Below are 19,633 nucleotides of genomic sequence, written 5' to 3'. Positions count from 1 at the left end.
GCGACGGAGATCAGAATAATTTAAGTTTTTTTCGCGTTTTGCGCTATTAAATTATGCAGATATAATTTAATGTAATTCAATATAATATAATTTAATATAATATATAATTATAATTTAATTTAATTAATGATATAATTCAAATAAATAAATTTGATAAAAAAAATTATTCATAGATTGACTCGCATTTTAATTGTTGTTGCTTATTTTTTATTTGATTTACTTTCCGTTTTCTTATTAATACATTTCGTATGATGTATGACTAACAAAATTACGGTAAACAATAAAATTTCAATCTGTAACAGTGACAATTCCTAGATAAGCGATTTCAATGGGTTATATACAAAATCCGTCATTCCATGCACGGTAGCCTCTCGAACGAGTTAAGCGAGCTGACCGAGTATTATTTTTTTTTTATCCGTCGAGTATCTTTGTTATTAAGTATAGCCACTCGTGGAGCGTATTGGGAAATGTGTGGTAAAAATTTTTGAGTCAAGATGGCGGAAGCATAACACGGGTAATAACACAGGGCTCTTATGGGGCCGAGCCTTAAAAAAATATTTAAAAATGTATGAAAATTATTTTCGGGTATCGGATGCGATCAAAATAATCTTTATATATGGTCAAATCTCAAATTAAATTCCGTTTCGTTAACAAAAAAAGGTGAATTTTTTTTTTGCGTGCCCAGCGGCACGGACCCCCGCAAATTGTTCATAGGACCTCCAGGAGTGAAAAAAAACGCGTGAACATGAACTTTGAAAATAGTTAATTTTTGGGGGGCACTTTTGTTTTTTAGACGCCGAAAAGTCATCTTTTCACTCAAATACGACTTATTACTCGATTTTCAAGTCGTTGAAAAAGTATCAAAACTCATCTAAAAATTTTAACTGACTACTGTATTCGGCAGGAAATTTTCTCAGCTTTCCGATGGCACTATTCGATTTTCTGAAATATCCAATTTTCACCGCTAAAATCGCCATCAAACATTAAGGGCCAAATATGTCGAAAAATTCAGTACGGAAAAAGTGAAATATTTGGATTATTTTCGATTTTTTCTTGTGAAAATGAGATTTTTCGGTAAATAGAATAGTACCATCGGAAAGCTGAGGAAATTTCCTATCGAAAGCTTATCTTCATTTATTTTTTCAGTCTAATTACGAGCGAATTTTGATTGTAGCGAACCGTGCAACGCTAAAAACCTCATGACCGCTTTGAAAAAAGAAAACGGAGAACAGGGCAGTCAAAATACGCTTGTACAGGATTGCTATTCGGCTCAAAAAATAAATGAAGAAGAAGGAAAATCGAATAGTACCATCGGAAAGCTGAGAAAATTTCCTGCCGAATACAGTAGTCAGTTAAAATTTTTAGATGAGTTTTGATACTTTTTCAACGACTTGGAAATCGAGTAATAAGTCGTATTTGAGTGAAAAGATGACTTTTCGGCGTCTAAAACACAAAAGTGCCCCCCAAAAAATTAACTATTTTCAAAGTTCATGTTCTCGCGTTTTTTTTCACTCCTGGAGGTCCTATGAACAATTTGCGGGGGTCCGTGCCACTGGGCACGCAAAAAAAAATTTCACCTTTTTTTGTTAACGAAACGGAATTTTATTTTGAGATTTGACCTGAGGCGTTTCGGCCCAAGTGTCCTAACGCGGAGGCCGCACGGCCCTTTTAGGCGAAATTGCTTAATTTCTATCTCGCTATAAAACCCCCTAAACGCACTTAAAAAACATATGTGACATATGTTCTTGATTGGAAATTTCTTTAGCTTTCCGATGGTGAAGTCAGATTTTTGAAAATTTTTCATTTTCCACGGAAAATTGTAAAAATAAACATTTAACATTAAACATCTCAAATAAAGCATTTTTAAGATTTTTTAAAGTAGTCTCAATCGAAAGCTGAGGAAATTTCCCATCGAAATACATATTTTCCAGAGAGTAAATTTTATTTTTACTAGCTGAAATACAGCGATGAACGTGTAAAAACGTGAGATTTTGCGCCGCGCGGGGTACTGCGAGCCGAAACAGTTACCGCGCGCGCCGACTGCCACCAACTGCTCGAGCTCGTGTAGGTGTTCGGCGTGTCATGTGTTATATAGCACGATAGTAAGTTAGGAGTTAACGAGTTTAAATTTCGCATTTAGAACTCGATTTAAAATGTTGACAGTGCTCTTCGGTGCTCGCGCGATTACTCTCGATACTTGTGCAAGAGTTTATCCGTACAACAGTAGCGATCTAAGACAGCAAAAGATAGATCGCTGCTGCGACAAAACCTTTTGCTCGGACGGTAAAATTATTTAGCCGCGGCGACAAAAATATTGGCTGCAACAGCAAAATATTTTTTTTGTGCCACCCCAACCTAAAGTAACATTTTACTCCCGCTGCGTAAAACCAAAATGTTACTTTAGGCTGGGGGACTCACAAAAAATTGTATTTGCACCTACGTAGCGAAAAATGAAAGTCTCAGAGCACGTGATTATCAACCTCGGCTTCGCCTCGGATGATAAATTACACGTGCTCTGCGACTTTCCAGTTTTTCACTCCCTAGGTGCAAAATATACTATTACTGATCTACTGTCCACTTACGTATAAATTTTTTTCAGTCTGCAGTAAATAGTGGTAACTCAATATGATAGTTGCAATGACAAAATTCGTTTTTGTTACCACAACCAAAATTGTTTAGTTACGACAACTATTTTCTCGGCTAGGATAACAAAAGTCCGTTTTGTTGTAGCAACAGAGAAAATAGTTGTCGTAACTAAAATATTTCGGTTGTGATAACAAAAACGAATTTTGTTGTTGTAACTAACATTTTCGTACCGTTTACTGAGTTTTTTTTTCGTGTTCATTATTCGAAGTAAAATAATACTTTACTCTACAAGCATTTATACATAATAAAATAACACAAACGATTGCATTTGCAGGAGAAAGCTCTTTGCCAATGGATTTTCATCAGTTTTTCTATTGGTTCCAGGAAAAAAGGAACTGAGTTTTCGAGTTGAGCTTGCAGCACAATCGCGACATAATTAGATAATATAATTACAAGCCCGAGTGCTATTATCATCACCCTTTGGTATGCTATGTAGTTTCCTAATCAAATCTTACATGGCAAAACGATTAGGTTTACCTTGATTTACCACCTCGGGAGCTCAAGTTCTGCCGCAGTCCTTATATATTATCCATCGAGCTTTGTAGCCGTCCCCTTTAATACAAGTGTCATTAGCAGATACTGCCTGATAATTTCTGAGAGTTCATTAAAGACCCGCGAGGCTTCGACGAACTATTATCCCACAGTTATTAACAGACCCCGAACTTCTACCCCTTTTCTACTTTTACAGCGAACAGAACATCAATTTACTCGCGCAGTTTGATTACGAGCGTGACTGAAAATCGTTTTTTTTTACTAATTCTTTAAAGACTTTGTAGAAAAAAAACTGATGTCAACCGTAAAGGCCGATATCGTCGGCTCAGTTTCTTTTGAGGATGAAAATAATAGTGCGCTTCAGTTAAAAAGCTCCTCTTGCAATATAAGTTTTGATGAGCTTTTAAAATTTATAACGGGATTTCGAAACTCTTCGCTCGAGCTCTTAGATCACTTTAATCTGTATAATATTGAGATTAATCGTTCTTCCAGCCAAGGTAGATAATTTCCCTTGTATTATTTATAACGTGCTAAGTGAGCGTGCGCAAGACTTGTCAAGAAGCGCCTTGGGCGTAGTTTCTTTTTAATATATATTCTCTACACCTTGCGTGAAAACATCTTAAAAATAATCAATCGATTCTTTATGAGAGAAGCGAAAAAAAATCAAAAGAGATTAATTTTCACGGAAAATAGGGTAGCTCGTTAAGAATAGATGCCTTTGTGTGTGTGTGCGCGTGCTTGCTTGCTACTGCAGCTACTGCATTCCATGGCTGCTGCACATACACTACAGCAATGGAGGGAGCTCTCGTCGTCGTTGTCGTCGCCTTTGAGGCCGTAAACGAGATTACAGGTGCTTCGACGTCGTTAGAATGGAAAGACAAAGACGAGCGCGTCAGAGTGTGGGTGTGTGTATTGGCGAAGTAATGGCTTTCTATACCAGCTAGCGCCTGCGACACTTTGACACGCAAGGAAAATTAGCTCGTACAATCGAGAGATGAGATTTCTCTATTCTAAAGCTTGGAAAATGTTGAATTTTCACGCTTGTTAAATCGTTGTTATCCGTGGAACGAATCGAACCCGTGTACGAGGGGGGTTGTCGGCTGCGAAAAAAGCTCCGTACTAGTTTATATACCTTTTGTAACGAATTGCGAGCTGACAAAAATATATAATACAAGCTTATTATTTTATATCGAAACAAACGTGTAACTGTGTGAGCCTTGCGTATAATACTTGTCGTCGTGTCGGGTTACTAGAAGTTCCCCCCCCCTCCCCCCCCCCTCTCTCTCTCTCTCTCTCTGCCTTTCGCTATTTTGCTCTCAAGGTGTTCTTTGATCTTGGACAAAGAAAAAAACTGCAACGTCGCTTTTTTGATTCGACAGCAGCAGCGGCAGCAGTAGTGACACAAAAAAGAACAGAGAAAAGAAATACACTTTGCACCGACTGATTTTCCTCACTCCGAGATTGTACATACTTTTCCAAAAAAAAAAAGAAAAACGAATGACTGAGGGAGTTGAGTTAAAAAAAAATTATTCATCCTCTGGAGAGAGTAAGAGTACCTAAAGAATCTAATCTCACCGAAACCGAGTAAAAGAAGAAAACTAATTACAAAGCGTTTAAATTTATATCCTCCTGAGAGAGAGAGAGAGAGAGAGAGTCCATCTAACGAAAAAGAATATAAAAAGTGAGCTTGCAGACACACACTCGCACGCGCGGGGAGAGAAAAAACTTTTATTCTTGCAGAATATCCTTTCTCTCCAGGTACTACACAGCAGGGACAACAGATAAAAAAAAGAGGAAACGTCCACTCGATCGCTTTTCTCTCTTGGCTATACCATACTAAACTACGTTTTGACGATGCAGCAGCAACAGCGGCATCAGCAGAGTAGCGAGCGAGCGAAGCAACATCGTCGTTGTCGTAGTCGACGTCGTCAGTTGCAAGGATTAAGATATCCTGTGTGTGTGCTTTTGTGTCCCCACTCCCACGAGGACTTTGTCATTCTTTACGTGATTTTTCTCTCAAGCGCACTGCGACACGTACGTGTTGGGCTATGCGCGCGCAAGCACACGTAACACACATAGCGCCGCGCGTACAGCGTATACAGGATACAAGCTGCACAGGCACAGCCTGGCAGAGAGGCGATCTTTTCCATACGGAATTCGCGCATCATCGCTTCCTGCATAGGTTTAGCGAAGCGTTTATCCCTCATCGATATGTATATGCGCCGCGCGCCCGGCAAGATATGGTATACGTACATAAAGGGCAATTCTCGCGCTCGGCAGTAATTCGATAGGGGTGAGCATGGCTCGAAATCGTCATAGCAACGTATTTCTCTCGTCTCGTTTCGTCTCCTCTCGTCTCTTCGTAGCTGCTGAAGCAAAGTCGTCGTTCTCTCGCACATATACATACATACACTCTCTACTGTTCAAACTCGCCTCTTGACGAGACGAGTATCTGCGTATGCGTGTGCAATTCCCGCACTTGCCAGACTGCTACTGCTGCCACTCTCTGATAGCTGTCCTTCTCCTTTAGCGTATGCTATAGGACCTATTTCGCTTTGATTAGTTGCCACATGCTCTGGCTGCTGCCATCCGAGATACGTATGCACGTGTTTACATACACACACGATAGCTGACAGAGAGAAGGCTTCGATTGGTTTCGCGACGACGACGACACACAAGGCTTTTGTTCTCGCACCAGACACGTCGTTAAACAGCCACGTGTATATACACACAACGTATACCTATGAGCGAAGAATTACGTCGTCGGTATATATCTCTGCAAATAGTCCGCGCGTACTCGTCGTAATAGAAATAGAGTAGAAAACCGCGAGGATATAAAACGAAAGATCACGCGCGCAGTATACACAGCCGTGAGACCTAATCGAGCGGAAATTATGCGCCTGGCAGTAAATCGACGCGCCATTATATTTACAGCTGTTTTATTAGCTGCTTATTCCGTTCGATAAAGTCCTGTGCGACAGGAAAGAAAAGTATCGCGTACTGAGCTCCGCGTCGTTGACGATGCGAAATTTTGCTCAATGCCCTCTTATCGCGTGCGCAGATGAGGATGCTATAAAAACGACCTTCCGACTTCTACTCGAATGCAATCTCTCGTCAGACGACGAGTAAGGATTCTCGACCGGGAGCTTGTAAATTACTCGACGAGGGAAAATTTTGAAAATGTGTTTACGATTTGTACTTTTCGACCGTTGTATTGTAACGTGCGTGAGCAAGGGAAAACGACGTTCACGCGAGGCCGAGTATACGTTTGTGTAACTGTTCAGTGACGATAGAACCGTCTTAGTGTTCGGACGTCAAGTCAGCTCGTAATAATAATTCATTTGTGTTGAATAAAATATTTATTTTATTCGTTAAGTATTCAACAGTTTTAAAAATTAGTCGTGAACAAATAAAATGGCGAGTGAAACATACTTTAAAAATAAAAATAATGCGGGTAATGTTTGTAAAATAGGAACATATTTGAAAAATAACAGCATTACAGATGGAGATTTAGATGATAATAAGGTTTTAACCGAGATTGCGAAATTGATGCCAATCAAAAATGTAAAGCCGGAGCAGCTAAAAGAGACGATTCGTGCTATTACTATTGATACCTTAAAGACTAAGCTCTGGTTAATAAACACTGGAGTATTGTTCATCGCCGGTGTTGAATATGTCCTGTTCCCTTATGAAGATTATGAACAAGAGGATGGAACTATGAGCCGAATGTTTATATCTAAGGAAGTATATGATGGCAACGTACAAAGGATGAACGAAGCATTTAGGGCACTGTTTATTGGTTCAGTACTTGAGGATAAAAAACTAAAACCAGTTCAAAATTTTTTTAAAATCAAAAGACATACACTCGACAAACCTGAAAACTTGGATCCAATACGAGAATACTTAAATACCATTGATTTTGTTGATGAAGACAAGATGTATATAAAAAATGAATTGAGCAAAACATTGTAAGTAAATAATAAAAAATGCTTGATAATATTTCAATCTAAAATAATAATTAATTTTCCAGTCTTGCTAAAACACGTAAATGAATTAATCAACCGCCACCAAATACTATTCGTCCGATCGAAGATCATCAACTTTGCCCACAAAAGATCGGTAGCTTCGTCCTCCGACGCCAGATGTATCATCGTTAAATTTTGCTCATTCATCAGTCGTATCAATACCAGTAAACCATGAATTTTCTCTGCGATTCTCTACTGACTAGATTGTACCAGCAAGAATGTCTATAGTACATATTATAGAAATTCGCGATTTTTTTCATTATCACAAGAACGTCCACGATTGCATCGGACAAAATATGAAAAAATGTTTGAAAGGGAAAATGGATAAAACTGACGCAACTCTGAGCCCTGATATGACGATGACATTGGCTATTGTAAATATTAAACAAAATGTATTTTTGTTGCCTATCAATATAATTTTATTTGTTTTATGAATAAGTTTTTATAGCCTTGTGTGGTATATAAAATAATAAATAATGTATTAGTACAAATCACATATTTTGTTAAATTACCGACGCAACTACCATACATATACCAGCTCCTAAAATTTTGTTCCACGTTCATAAGCAAGTGCAAATGCGCATATAGTGACTGCGCAGGAATGCAATCTCTCTCTTTAAATAACAGCGAAGTGCTCTCAATCCACGTCAAAGCTACACGATGTTCTTGCCACGGAAACCCAATAAAATCCTCATTACATAAGTTCGCAAGAGTATTTCTGAAAATTATCAATTAATCAAGTACATATCACGGGGCCTAAGTAGCGCTATGAATTTAATTTTCCCCGCCACTCTTTCGAGGCTCCACCCACACACACACAATATAAAAATGCGGCACGCATAGATATAAACGCACACACGCACGCACACATGTATACGCCACTGCCCATTTACGTCTGGGCGAGATGTGTGCAAATAATGCCCGGTACGTCGCACCAATCGAGTGGAAATTATGCCCAGCCGTTTGTAAATCGCCTGCACGCGCCGCATACACTCGCACTGCGAGTCCGCCGAGACGAATTATCCCATCTGTCGCGCGAGAGCCTGAAAACGTCACTCTCTTTAACGGCCGTGCGTAGATGTATACATCCAACATACATGTGCGCACGAGCTTATATTCACGTGTGTATGTGCCCGCGTACACACTTGCGAATAACGTATTCGTTGTATCCGTGTATATGTGTGCGCGTCGTAGCTCTGGATTTCCATTAGCGCGCGTAATTGAAACTGCGGCGTGAGCAAATGAGTTTGATGTTCAGCTAGTACTGCGCGTATTGTATGTGCTACTCGAGTGTCTGTATTTCTATGCTCGAATCTCGTGTACATATTTATACGTGCCGCATGTGTGTATAATCCGAATGACATTTCGAACGCCGCGCGCCGAGGAAAATTAAAATGCTCCAGCTATATAGGATAGTTCTGTCCTTTCTCGCCTTTTTTTGTTTTCCGCGTATAAGTATATGAGATTTTATGTGTTTTGCCAAAACGAGTAGAGCTGCTGCTACTGCTCTTGGTTGGAATCGACTAAGGAAACGAGCGAACAATTTTACACTCGATCTATTCGATTAATAATACGTATAATAATAACCGGTAACGCGAAAAGCATCATTAAACGTCTCGACTCGCGCTGATATGCACTTGTATGTTTTCCAGACCAATCATACTTCCTCTCCCTCGCTATAGGCTTTCGTACACGGGAGGCGGGGGCGTATAATAGAAGAATCAATTAACACGTCTGCACAATATGACCTGCTGCGGCATTGTTATTCGCGGGAGAAAACAACCGATTTAAAAAGCTTTCGCGCGCGACGCTGAGTGCGAAATTAATAACTTCGCTCGTGGCGCGAGATTCTCTCTCTCTCTCTCTCTCTAGCTCTCTTTTTGCGCTCCACATTATTATATATGGTTTTTAAAGAAGCTTGTCTGCGCTGCGAATTTCTTTTCTCGCGAGCGTCGAGAAGGGATTTGATGGCTTTATTATAGCACGCGGAGATATGCAGGCGCGCTCGACGAGATTCGGAAAGGCACCAGCAGCAGCCGAGACCTTAGGAAATTGACGTTTTTCGAGACGCCTACACACAACGCAGCGCACACACATCCTTTGCCGAAGAGCCTGCCAAAGTGCTTTCTCATCTTTCTTATTTTTTTTCTCGCTCCCGCTGCCTAGAGCGTGGATAGAAAAAAAGGCACTGCGAGCTTTTTCAACGATGCTCCAACGCACTACTGATGCTGCTGCTGCACTTGGAAAATTAAAATTGTCGATGTTTAGAAAGGAATTTCGCCTTGTTTATTAAAGTTTTGGAAATTTGCATCCCAGCTAATACAGGCACGAAAAAATTTCGGGAGACGAAAAGAAAACAGCTACTCCGTGCGCAGACACCGGTTTATAACGTCCCCGCCGCGATTCAGCCAGGCGTTAAGCTTCGGCACACTGCTAGGCTGCTGCTCGGTTATACGCGAGTACATAATCGAACGGAAGTTTGCGAGCTGCGCCGGAATTTCGCATCCCTGTGCTGCTGCTGCTGCAGCTTTCGAATGAAAATATGGCTCATACACATCTATAATACCGTCTGTGACTCGGCAGCGGCTATATGCAATGCGCGATGCAAACGAGATGTATAAATTAGGCAGAAGCGCAGCACCGAGAGCTTAATTATGAAACCAATAAATTCGTCGCTCGTGTAGACATATGTTCTGCTCTCTCTCTCTCTCTCTATCTCTCTTGGAGCGAGCAGCGCCTCGGCAACGGCGTTTCAGTAGTAATTTTGAGACATTCCAAGTCTGGCTCTACGCGCTGTAACTTAATGTTTACCTTGTCTCTTGATGAGCTATCTAGCTAGCTGTCGAATTCGTTATTCGACTGTAAATCGGGATTTTTCAAAATAAACTAGTCGAATCGAGAGGCAAAACAAATCGTCATGAAAACTATCTCACCGTGCCTCGAAATCTCTGTTTTGTTTCTTTTCCATCGCTCCAAATTGAGTATTCACCGAACTAAGCTCTATTTATTCGCTGCTCTACTACTACTACTACTACTACTACTACTACGTCACCGATCGAACTTTCAATGAACGGCGACTAGGCTTGAAACAGCGGCAAAAAAACTGCGCGCGTGAACAAATGTCACGCAAATAGGCGCAGCAGCAGATTTACTTTCCAGTTAGAGAGTTGAATTTGACACTAAAGAATCGCTCGTTGATGAAGTCCAAACAAAAAATCAGCATACATAGCGCCGCTGCCGCCATGGATCGACTTTGCACGCGAGCTCCTGCGTTGGCACACGAGACAAAAATAAACACGCTCGTAGGGTAGGCTGCGTGTATATACGCATGACATGCAAATGCGTCTTCGAAAAAACAGACGCAAGTTTTTCGGTCTGAATAAATAAAAACTCCTCTGGTACTTGCTTTTTTCCGATCCATATACGTACACGCGCGCACAGGTTGTGAACATTGTCGCGCGCGAATTGAAACGAACGAAAAAAAAGGAAAAAAGAAAAAGAAAAATCGTTTTTTTTTTCGCGTACGCAAACATGCAGGTATACAAGTATAGTTACATACATTCATTAAAAACTTTCGAGATAGAGTGAGAAAGAGCGAGAGAAAGAGGGAGATAGATCGAGAGTGAGCGAGGAAAAAGTCTGGATACTTTACTTTTTTAACTTGCTCGTAGATATACGCATTAGCGTACGCGGATCGAGCAAATCAAATTATTTTCCACTTCGAGCCGCGCGTCTGAGTTATTATCGACATTTTTCGCTTCATCGTCGGTGCCGTGTATCAGTATATAGCTCGCGTAGGTGTCTCGGTAGCATTTATAGTAAAAAAGCGTGTAAACGCAGTTTTTTCAGTTCAACGGCAAAAAGCCCCGTATCTGCCTCACAGAACGCATTCGAGAGAGAAGATTTTGTTTGTTGTGTGCACGTATTAAGAAGCGATCCAACGTTTATTATTTTATCTCGCTCGATACACACGGGTCAATCAATCAATTTGAGTGCCTCGAAACATTTTTATCGCCGAGATAACTCCGTAGGTCAGTCAGCAGCGCCAATACGGCTTACGTAAATTATTTCTGGCACTGCGATGCATTGTTGCATCGTATAATAATATATCAAAACAACAAGCGTCGTCGTCGTCGTCGTCATTCGCGCGCATAAGGTGGTACAGCGCGCAACAAACATAATTATTGGCAAAATGAGAAATTTCAATCTCGTCGCTGTGATTCTCGCGAGTGTGGGTGTTTGTCTGTGTCAAGACTATCCGTCGGTGGTCACGAACTTGGGCACGATCATCGGCCACTACAAGACCTCGTTCCATCGCTACCGATACGCGGCTTACGAGGGTGTGCCCTATGCACTTCCGCCCATCGGCAACAGACGATTTCAAGTACGTACATTTTAACGCAGCGTTTGAGCATCGATCTCTTTTAAACTCGATTTTCGTGTCGCACAGCCGCCCGAGCCGATAAAAGCCTGGGAAAAGCCTCTGTCGGCCGTGAGTCTCGAGAAGAAGTGCCTCGAGCACAAGCGCCGTCCCAATGAGTTCGGCAGCTACGTCGAGGGCGTCGAGGACTGCCTCTACCTGCACATCTACGTGCCCACGAAACCCAACGCGCCCAAGGACTCACCGTATCCGGTCATCTTTTACATCCACGGCGGCTCCTTCCAGATGGGCAGCATCGATCACGACGAGGAAAAGTACCTGATCGACCACGACGTCGTCTACGTGCACGCCAACTACCGTCTCGGGGTTCTAGGCTTCCTCAGCACCGAGGACGACGTCGTCGCCGGGAACATGGGCCTGAAGGATCAGTCGCTGGCGCTGCGCTGGGTCAAGGAGAACATCGCCGCATTCGGAGGCGATCCCGAGAGGATAACCCTGATCGGCCACAGCGCCGGGGCCTCAAGCGTGCACTATCACTACCTGTCACCGATGAGCGCTGGACTGTTTCACGCCGGAATCTCGCACAGCGGCACGGCCCTGGATTATCTGGCGCAGGCGAAAAATTCCCGAGGAAAGGCTCTGGAGCTGGGCGAGATACTCGGCTGTCCGACCGAGAGCGTGCGATCGATGGTGCAGTGTCTGAAGAAAGTTCCCGCGAGGAGTCTGGTCGAGGCGCAGATTAAATTCTCGGTTAGTTTAGGAAATTTCAGGAGAAATTTTCAACCAAGAACTTATTAAATTCAATTTATAGCCAATTTTGATGCTGCCCGCGAGACCTTTCGGGCCAGTTGTGGAAAAAGTCTCGGAGGGGGCGTTTATCGATCGTCCGCCGATCGAGATCCTGACCAGCGGAGACGTCTACGACGTGCCCTGGGTCACGGGTGTCGTCAGCGAGGACGGCCTCTACCCCACCGCAGAATTCGTCACCCCCGACGAGAAGATCCTGCGTAGAATCGACGAGGACTGGGAAACGATCGCGACTCTGCTTCACGACTACAACTACACGATTGCCCGGGAAAATCACGCCGAAGTGGCGAGAAAGATAAGACGACACTACCTCGGAGATGAGCCGATAAATAGGGCGAATCTTCATCGGCTGATAAAGATGGTCGGCGATCGCACCTACTACGTGGACGGAGCGAAAGCCGCGCGGGCTCAGGCCGAGGCCAACGAGACGCCTGTTTGGTTCTATTACTATTCTTACAGAGCGACCGATAGTCGCACCAAAGAGTCGACTCATACCGATGAAAATTTAGGTAATGTGCAGGAGTTTCTTAGATTTTAGCGAGAATTGAATGTAACATTTGCACTATACTTCGTAGGAGTGGCTCACGGCGACGATGTGTATCTCGTCATCGGAAACGACGTCATTGATCCCACTAAATCCAAAGAGGACATGAAGATGCACCATATACTCGCGAATCTCTGGGTATCGGTCGCCAAGCATGGGTAAATATAACACTCGAGTCGATATGCCAACCGATTGGCCTTTTATAAATTAATCTATATGAATCACAATTCACAGCGAGCCGAACGTGTCCCCGAGCTGGACGAAAATGGACCCCTCGAAAAAGCTAGGCATGAATTATCTGCACATCGCGACGCCGGAATCTCTGGAAATGAAGTTCTCCGACGATTTCGGACAGAGGAGCTTCTGGGACAGTCTCGGCTTCGACGAGAACAAGATTGACGGAGAATTCGTCGACGTTTGAGATAATAACCACGAAGAGTCGCCTATTGATCGAGGCGATAGCGAGCATCGATTGCATCGATGTATACCGTCAATTTGTTTTTAATGATAAATCACGTGCACCACAGAAAAACATTCGATCTTTCTCATGATATTATATAAACTGTCTGCGTTCACGAGGAAAATATTTTGCATCTCCACGTGGGGGGTATACATTTCAAAGGCCAGAGCGAGGGACACAAAATTGTATTTTGCCATTGTCGAAATTGATACGTTGCAGTGAGCTGCCACCGTGTGCAATTTATGCACTGCTGCGGATCGAATCCACGCGACGCGCGTCCATTGAGGATATATAGACACCCTCTGCGGATGTACAGTTGTTCGCGCTAGTGGAGACTGCTCACCGCATCGCTGACTATATATGTGCGTGTGTTCATATACGTGCCCGCACGCAGGTTCCTCTTGGTTTCCGTCGTAATATAGATATTTGGAAAATTGCGAAAGAGAAGAAGAAAGAAGAGAAAGAGGAGGAGGAGACGCTCGGCCAAACATAACGATACTCGCGGGGTAAACTATATCTCGTCCTTTTGGCTGCCACGCGACAAAGTCCCTCGCTCATCTAACTTTTACGCGCGCAGACAGAAGAGCGATCGCTCGTGGCTTTTCTTTCTTCTCTTTCTTCTTCATCTTCTTCTTCGTCTTTTTTTTCGGTATATGTGCTGTGCACGCTCGCAGCGACGCTGCTGCTGCTGCACATTTGCATAGAAATATTAGGCGATGTTGAGAAGCAAGGAAATGACGAAGAGAGAGAGACCTCTTCGTTTTCAGGGGGCAAGGGAAAAAATTGCTGCTCGCTTTCGCTTAAGATTTTATTGTTTGCTCGGCGAAAGATATTATATCACGACGATGGCGGGATAGGGAGGATAGAGAGAGGAAAACTTCATCCTCTTCTTCTTTTCATTTTATTTTAACGATCGTTAAGGATAGATAGGAAGTCGATGAATATTGCCAGGAAGTGCATTGTTTAAATTTCGGCGCGCGCCGAAACTTTCTGCGCTGCCGCGCGCGCGCGCGCTTTATAATGAGTTTCAAGTTTTTCTTCAAAAGAACACGTGCGCGATTTTTTTTACTCCTCACTCGTTTTGTGTACATCAAAGCTGCAGCAGAACTAGAAAAAAAAACTTGTGCTGCTGCTGCTGCTGCTCCTCCAAGCTGCCAGAGAGGAGTATAGATATCATATTCAATTCGTGCGCGCAACTCGCTGAAAATACCATTTATTAAAAACAGTTGAACATTCAATTCTCGAAACTCCTCGCAGGAGCTTCCCACGCGTACGAGCTCTGCCGCTCCGTGCGTGTGCGCCTACAGAAAGTCGCTTTGAAACGCCAAAAGTTTCGCTTCTCTCCGCACACACTCGTGCTAAACTAAAGTACATATAACTTGTATATATCTCGCAGCAGCCCTGCGTATATAGAGAAACAAACGATCCTTGGGCTACACAGAGCACATAGCTGCTCGTGTGCTCTTGGGCGCGAAAGTTCGGCCGCATTTGTCGAAACAGCAGCAACAGCAGCACAGCACAGCAATCGCATATCCACGCACGCCACGTGTTACTTTGCCGAAATTACGCATTTCCCTTCCCCGATCGCAGCTATACACGAGCTCTCGCGTATAACTTAGCATAATGAGCCGGTGCCGTGCAGTGGAGCAGTACATTCCTTCATATTGCTAAAGTAGTCGACTTTTCGAGGACGGAGTTAAAAAAGAAAAAATCGGCGCGCGGGGCTGTTTTTTCGGTGTCGCCGACTTCGGGGCTGCTGATAAAGCAGAATTAGCATATTATGCAAACGGTTATTGACCGAGAATGATGAGGGGGTCGCTGCGCTCCTCTGAACTACTCAGCTATATTATATATTGTTAGGCTGGCGTGAGTCAAGCGCACAGGGTGGGCGAAGATCAACCTACAGATAGTATATATTTTGTCATTCGGCAGATTTAAACTTCTCGAGATGAGGGAGAGAGAAAGCTGTAGATGCTAATTGAATATGTGTGTATGCAGATTTCGCGTTATAGGTCCAACAAGAGCCGTTACTCGCTGAAACGTGTAATGGACTGCGCGTCTCTGTAATAATTGGCACTCGTACATTATAATATCCGCATGCGCGGCCCACCCCTCCTCCTCGTCGGATCGATTCTCTCGTAACTGCGGCTTATCTTTTATGCTAATAACTGCGAGAGCTGCTGCTGCTGCTACTTTATTCTCTGTGCTTTTGGAGAAAGTAAGAATTCACTCGAGTAGCTGGAGTAGCTAAAACGGGGGGAGGGTTGGGCGAGGGAGTAATATTTGATGAAGAGCCGGCGAATAATATAGGTATATATAATATGTGTGTGTGCTGTAACGACGTACGTAAGGGTATACGTCCGGAAACAGGCAATTTGTCGAAAGGGTTTATATCGTACGGACTCTCATTATATTTCACGCGGAATTAGACTACACGCACTCGGCGGCGGCGGCGGCGTCAGCTCGGGTTTCGCCGCCCGCGATTATGGCTATATACAGCACGCACACACACGCGACGAGCTTGCACGCGTATACATAATCACGTATATAGACGACGACGACGGCGTCGCATATAATCCCCTAAACCACTGTTTGTCACGAGTCTCCGTTGCGCCGCGCGGACTTTCCTCGGCGAGAGTTAATACGCGTGTAATGTCGTCGAAACTACTGCGGAGAAGTTCGGCCACCCAGTTGGCCGGAGTAGTTTAATTAAGCCCCTCACGCACGTTTGCATTTTGATTTCATTTCGTATATACCTGTACTAGTGCTACTTCTGCGTATGTGCCCTTGTGCGCGCCGCAAAGCTCGCTACAGCCATCGAGAGACGCGCGGGCACGTTCGCACATCTCTTTTGTCTTTCGTCGTGCGCTATGTACGCGTCACAAGATAAAAGTGCATATATGCCACGAGGGGGGAAAAGCGCGCACATACATGCGAAATTCGAATTGGATTTTGTTGTACCTGCGGGAGGAGCAGTCGTTATGTACGTCTAGTTATTACACGAGCGAGTATTAACATTCATAGCTCGACGTACTCTCTCGCAGCTATACTGAAGGGCAAAGTATTTGAATTCCATCGCGGATTGATCCGATGCCCCCGCGAGTTTTATACACGCGTACGCGGCGAGTGAGTGAGAGAGAGCGATGATTATTACATTGATACGCGAGAGCCTGACCAAACAGCAGCAGCAGCAGCAGCAGCACGAGGCATGTATTGTATAACTACTGCCGCGTTGCCTTTGATAAAGCGATGCGTTTAATTACAAACTTGCAAGCCCCGTAGCTCGGCCGCTAATGAGTTGCAGCGGCGGCGGCTACATCGACTTTTAATTACTATTGTCCAGGCGCGCGCTCGTTCGTATAGTTTTTATTTTATTTAAATTCCTACTCCACGCCCTTCTCGCAGCAAGAAAGAGCGACCGACGCGCGATACGTACGCGCTTATGATCGTGTAATATATAATCGTACGATTGAAAAATCGATAAACGCGTACCTATAATATGCGCGAGTTTGATTTCTAATCGAGACTCGTGTAGCTGTGCTGCGCAACATATATATGGAGTATTAGAGGGCTGCTGCTGCGCAATTGACCGTATGTATGTACGCGGTCGGACCGCCCGGGCCGTTAATTCGCGCGAATTAATGCCTCGTGCATTGCTCGTTATTTCCGGCCGGCCGCGTGCTTAATGACACAAACAATAGCCGTCTGCTGCAGTGCGAGCTGCGTCGTGTGTGTACACCCAAGTGCCGTACGAGTTTGGCTCTGTATATATAATACGTACCACCATCAGCCACGCGACGCTTCGCGTGCAATATGACCCGAGTGTCATCGAAATTTAACGTACGTCCAAGCCAAGAAGTCATCGGAATTGATAAATTAATACATCGGACGATTAAACAACGGCCAATCATCGCCGAATTCTGCGCACTAGGCTTGTCGAACTCGACGAGCTCGATAGTCGCTACTCGTGGTAACCCTCGACGGTCTCGTTAGCGACACTTTGTCGCGTGATTGTGCTGCTGCTGCTGCCAGGCAGAGCCAGCTCGTCGTCGTTAATAATACACATTGCTCCGCACTGCTGCTGCTGCGCGTCGAAGCGCGTCGAGCGAAATTAGCGCGCGCCCCCGAAAGAGCGTGAAAAGGGTCCGAGTGAATACTTTGTGCGTACGAAGGAATGAATTGCGAAGCGGCAAAGGGAGGGAGCGGCGAGAGAGAATACACACATCGCGCGCGCGACAATAATATCCTTTTTATCGACTCAAGTGCTCGTGTATGCGAACTCGCGCGCCTACGACACGCCTTTTCTCTTTCCGGGGCCGATCTGGACGCAACAACTACTAGGCATGTATGCGCCACACAAGACCATGTGCGTACGTAGGGGATAGTTTTTTCTTCTTTCTCTCTGTCTCTCTGTATGTGCGTATGGCATGAAGCGTCTTTCGCGTCCTTCTTGCGAACTGCGCTCGTATCATATGGGGAGATCGAGCCGAGAGTATATTTGGTACTGCGAGGGTGCGTCTGATTTGCCGCATGTACGGCTCTGTCTGTGTGCGTGTGTGTGCTTGCAAAGCCCGCATATATAGTGCAGTTACTTTTGCTGCTGGATAACACACCGAGTTCTAGGACAATATGCACAATTCGTGCAATAAAACACATTTTTCATCCATCGAAGACGAAAGACTCGTTTCCTTCGTATTTACATTTTTTTGCCTGCTACCATTCGCTCAAACTGGATCAAAGGTACAGTCGACATATACGCACGTAACGTATGTATAACGGAGTTCGAATGCGTGTATAGACGAATATTTTCGCTTCGAGGGATTTATGAAGTTGTGTCGCGAGATCCCGACAAAAAGCATTTTGCGCTCTCACGCGCGCGCGCCGTTGACATGCAAACTGTTTCTATATACTGCGCTATGCTGACTATTTTTGATGAAAAAAAAGGCAACGATATCAGGGACTGGGAGTGATTGACAATATACAAGGAATTATGACTTCAAGGCCCAAGATGTTTTGGTAATACACTTTTGATTGCGACAAATCTAATTGTTTTTACAATATAAAAAGAATTCGAAAATATTAATAAACAAAAATAATATTATTAAATCACACGCTAAGACATTTTACTTTCTTATGTGTATATTCATGTTGACGAGAAATTAAGACAAGTTTTTGGTTTGAGTTATAAATATTATTATTCGAGTTCCAAAGTCGATATTTCTACGATTATCGCGCTCTATATTCACAGACTAGCTCTCTTCAGAACGTCTAGTAAAATTTCTCACATCTCAAAAATAAAGAAAAAATAAAATAGAAAGCGAATTTTCCAACGAAATACGACGGCGCTCTGATAATCATGTAATTTCCTCGATCGATTCCGTCCCAAATCGAGCGCGGTCGTTTCCGAAAATCAATTTCCCAAGCTTATCCCTCATTCATCCGCAAATAAATGTAGCCCCGTGCGTCTGGGACACGCGCAATAATACCGGCTTAGTATAAGCAATTTTTGTGCTCTCTCTCTCTATCTCCAACCAGAGAAAAGGAAGAAAAGCTCCTGCGTGTCCCTTTCGTGCAATGACTCATGAATCATCATCGGGAAAATAGAGCGCCGTAGGGCTATACGCGCCGAAATATACAGAATTGCAAAGTACCGTAATAGGCTCTTGAAAATTGACTACAAGGGGGTGTGCCTCTCTCTCGCTCTCAATGCCGCACATAGCCTAAAACTCTTCACTTCATTCGCTCCGTCTGACAAATCTATCCTGATGGCGCGTCGGCACACACACACACACACATAGAGCCATGTTACATGCGCAGAGGAGCGCCCAAAAGGGGGAAGAAATTTTGTTATGTTAATAACTGTTTATTGCACATGGCGCGCGCGGAGATCTTCGAGGGTGAATATATATGCGAGGGCGAAGCTTTCGAGAAGTGTTTTACAATGCCTTTTAGAGATTACCGAAGCCGAGAGTGGTATATATTTTGTTGACGCAACATTTACATAACAGTGCTTTGATCGTTTGTCAATGGTTTATTGATAGTTTACTGCACTTGTATTCGGAAAAAATTACGTCTCTATTCTTGTATGCTCGGCGACTCGCGCCTATACGCGAGGCATTACTTAGCGAGTGCGGGCGGCTTATTAAAAGGCGTAAATCTCTTAAGTCAGGGCGCGATTTATCGTTGGCGGGTAAGTTTTTCTTTCATACACGCGCAGCGGCGCATGCAATATTTTAAAGGATAACAAAGAGCAGCGCAGTGAAAATTAATACGACAAA

General features: G+C 43.8%; 3 protein-coding genes across 3 annotated transcripts in view; 2 read left to right on the top strand and 1 right to left on the bottom strand.

Annotated features, from left to right (window-relative positions):
* The window catches only part of LOC106654493 (tyrosine-protein kinase Drl-like), a 75,887-nt gene that overhangs the window by 29,230 nt on the left and 27,024 nt on the right, over nt 1–19,633 (bottom strand). The window lies entirely within an intron of this gene.
* LOC106654860 lies at nt 6,404–7,657 on the top strand. Its single transcript, XM_014374944.2, has 2 exons — nt 6,404–7,106; nt 7,169–7,657. Exons 1-2 carry the CDS (start codon nt 6,553–6,555, stop codon nt 7,188–7,190), a joined length of 576 nt encoding a protein of 191 aa, XP_014230430.1. The 5' UTR covers nt 6,404–6,552; the 3' UTR covers nt 7,191–7,657.
* Nucleotides 11,033–13,416, top strand: LOC106654859 (venom carboxylesterase-6-like). Its single transcript, XM_014374943.2, has 5 exons — nt 11,033–11,547; nt 11,614–12,294; nt 12,356–12,860; nt 12,927–13,053; nt 13,130–13,416. Exons 1-5 carry the CDS (start codon nt 11,356–11,358, stop codon nt 13,314–13,316), a joined length of 1,692 nt encoding a protein of 563 aa, XP_014230429.1. The 5' UTR covers nt 11,033–11,355; the 3' UTR covers nt 13,317–13,416.

This window comes from Trichogramma pretiosum, unplaced genomic scaffold (genome assembly GCF_000599845.2).
Source record: "Trichogramma pretiosum strain Unisexual culture from Peru unplaced genomic scaffold, Tpre_2.0 scaffold46, whole genome shotgun sequence".
Taxonomy (NCBI): domain Eukaryota; kingdom Metazoa; phylum Arthropoda; class Insecta; order Hymenoptera; family Trichogrammatidae; genus Trichogramma; species Trichogramma pretiosum.
The sequence above is the reverse complement of the archived record's forward strand: the minus strand, read 5'-3'. Positions and strand labels throughout refer to the sequence as shown.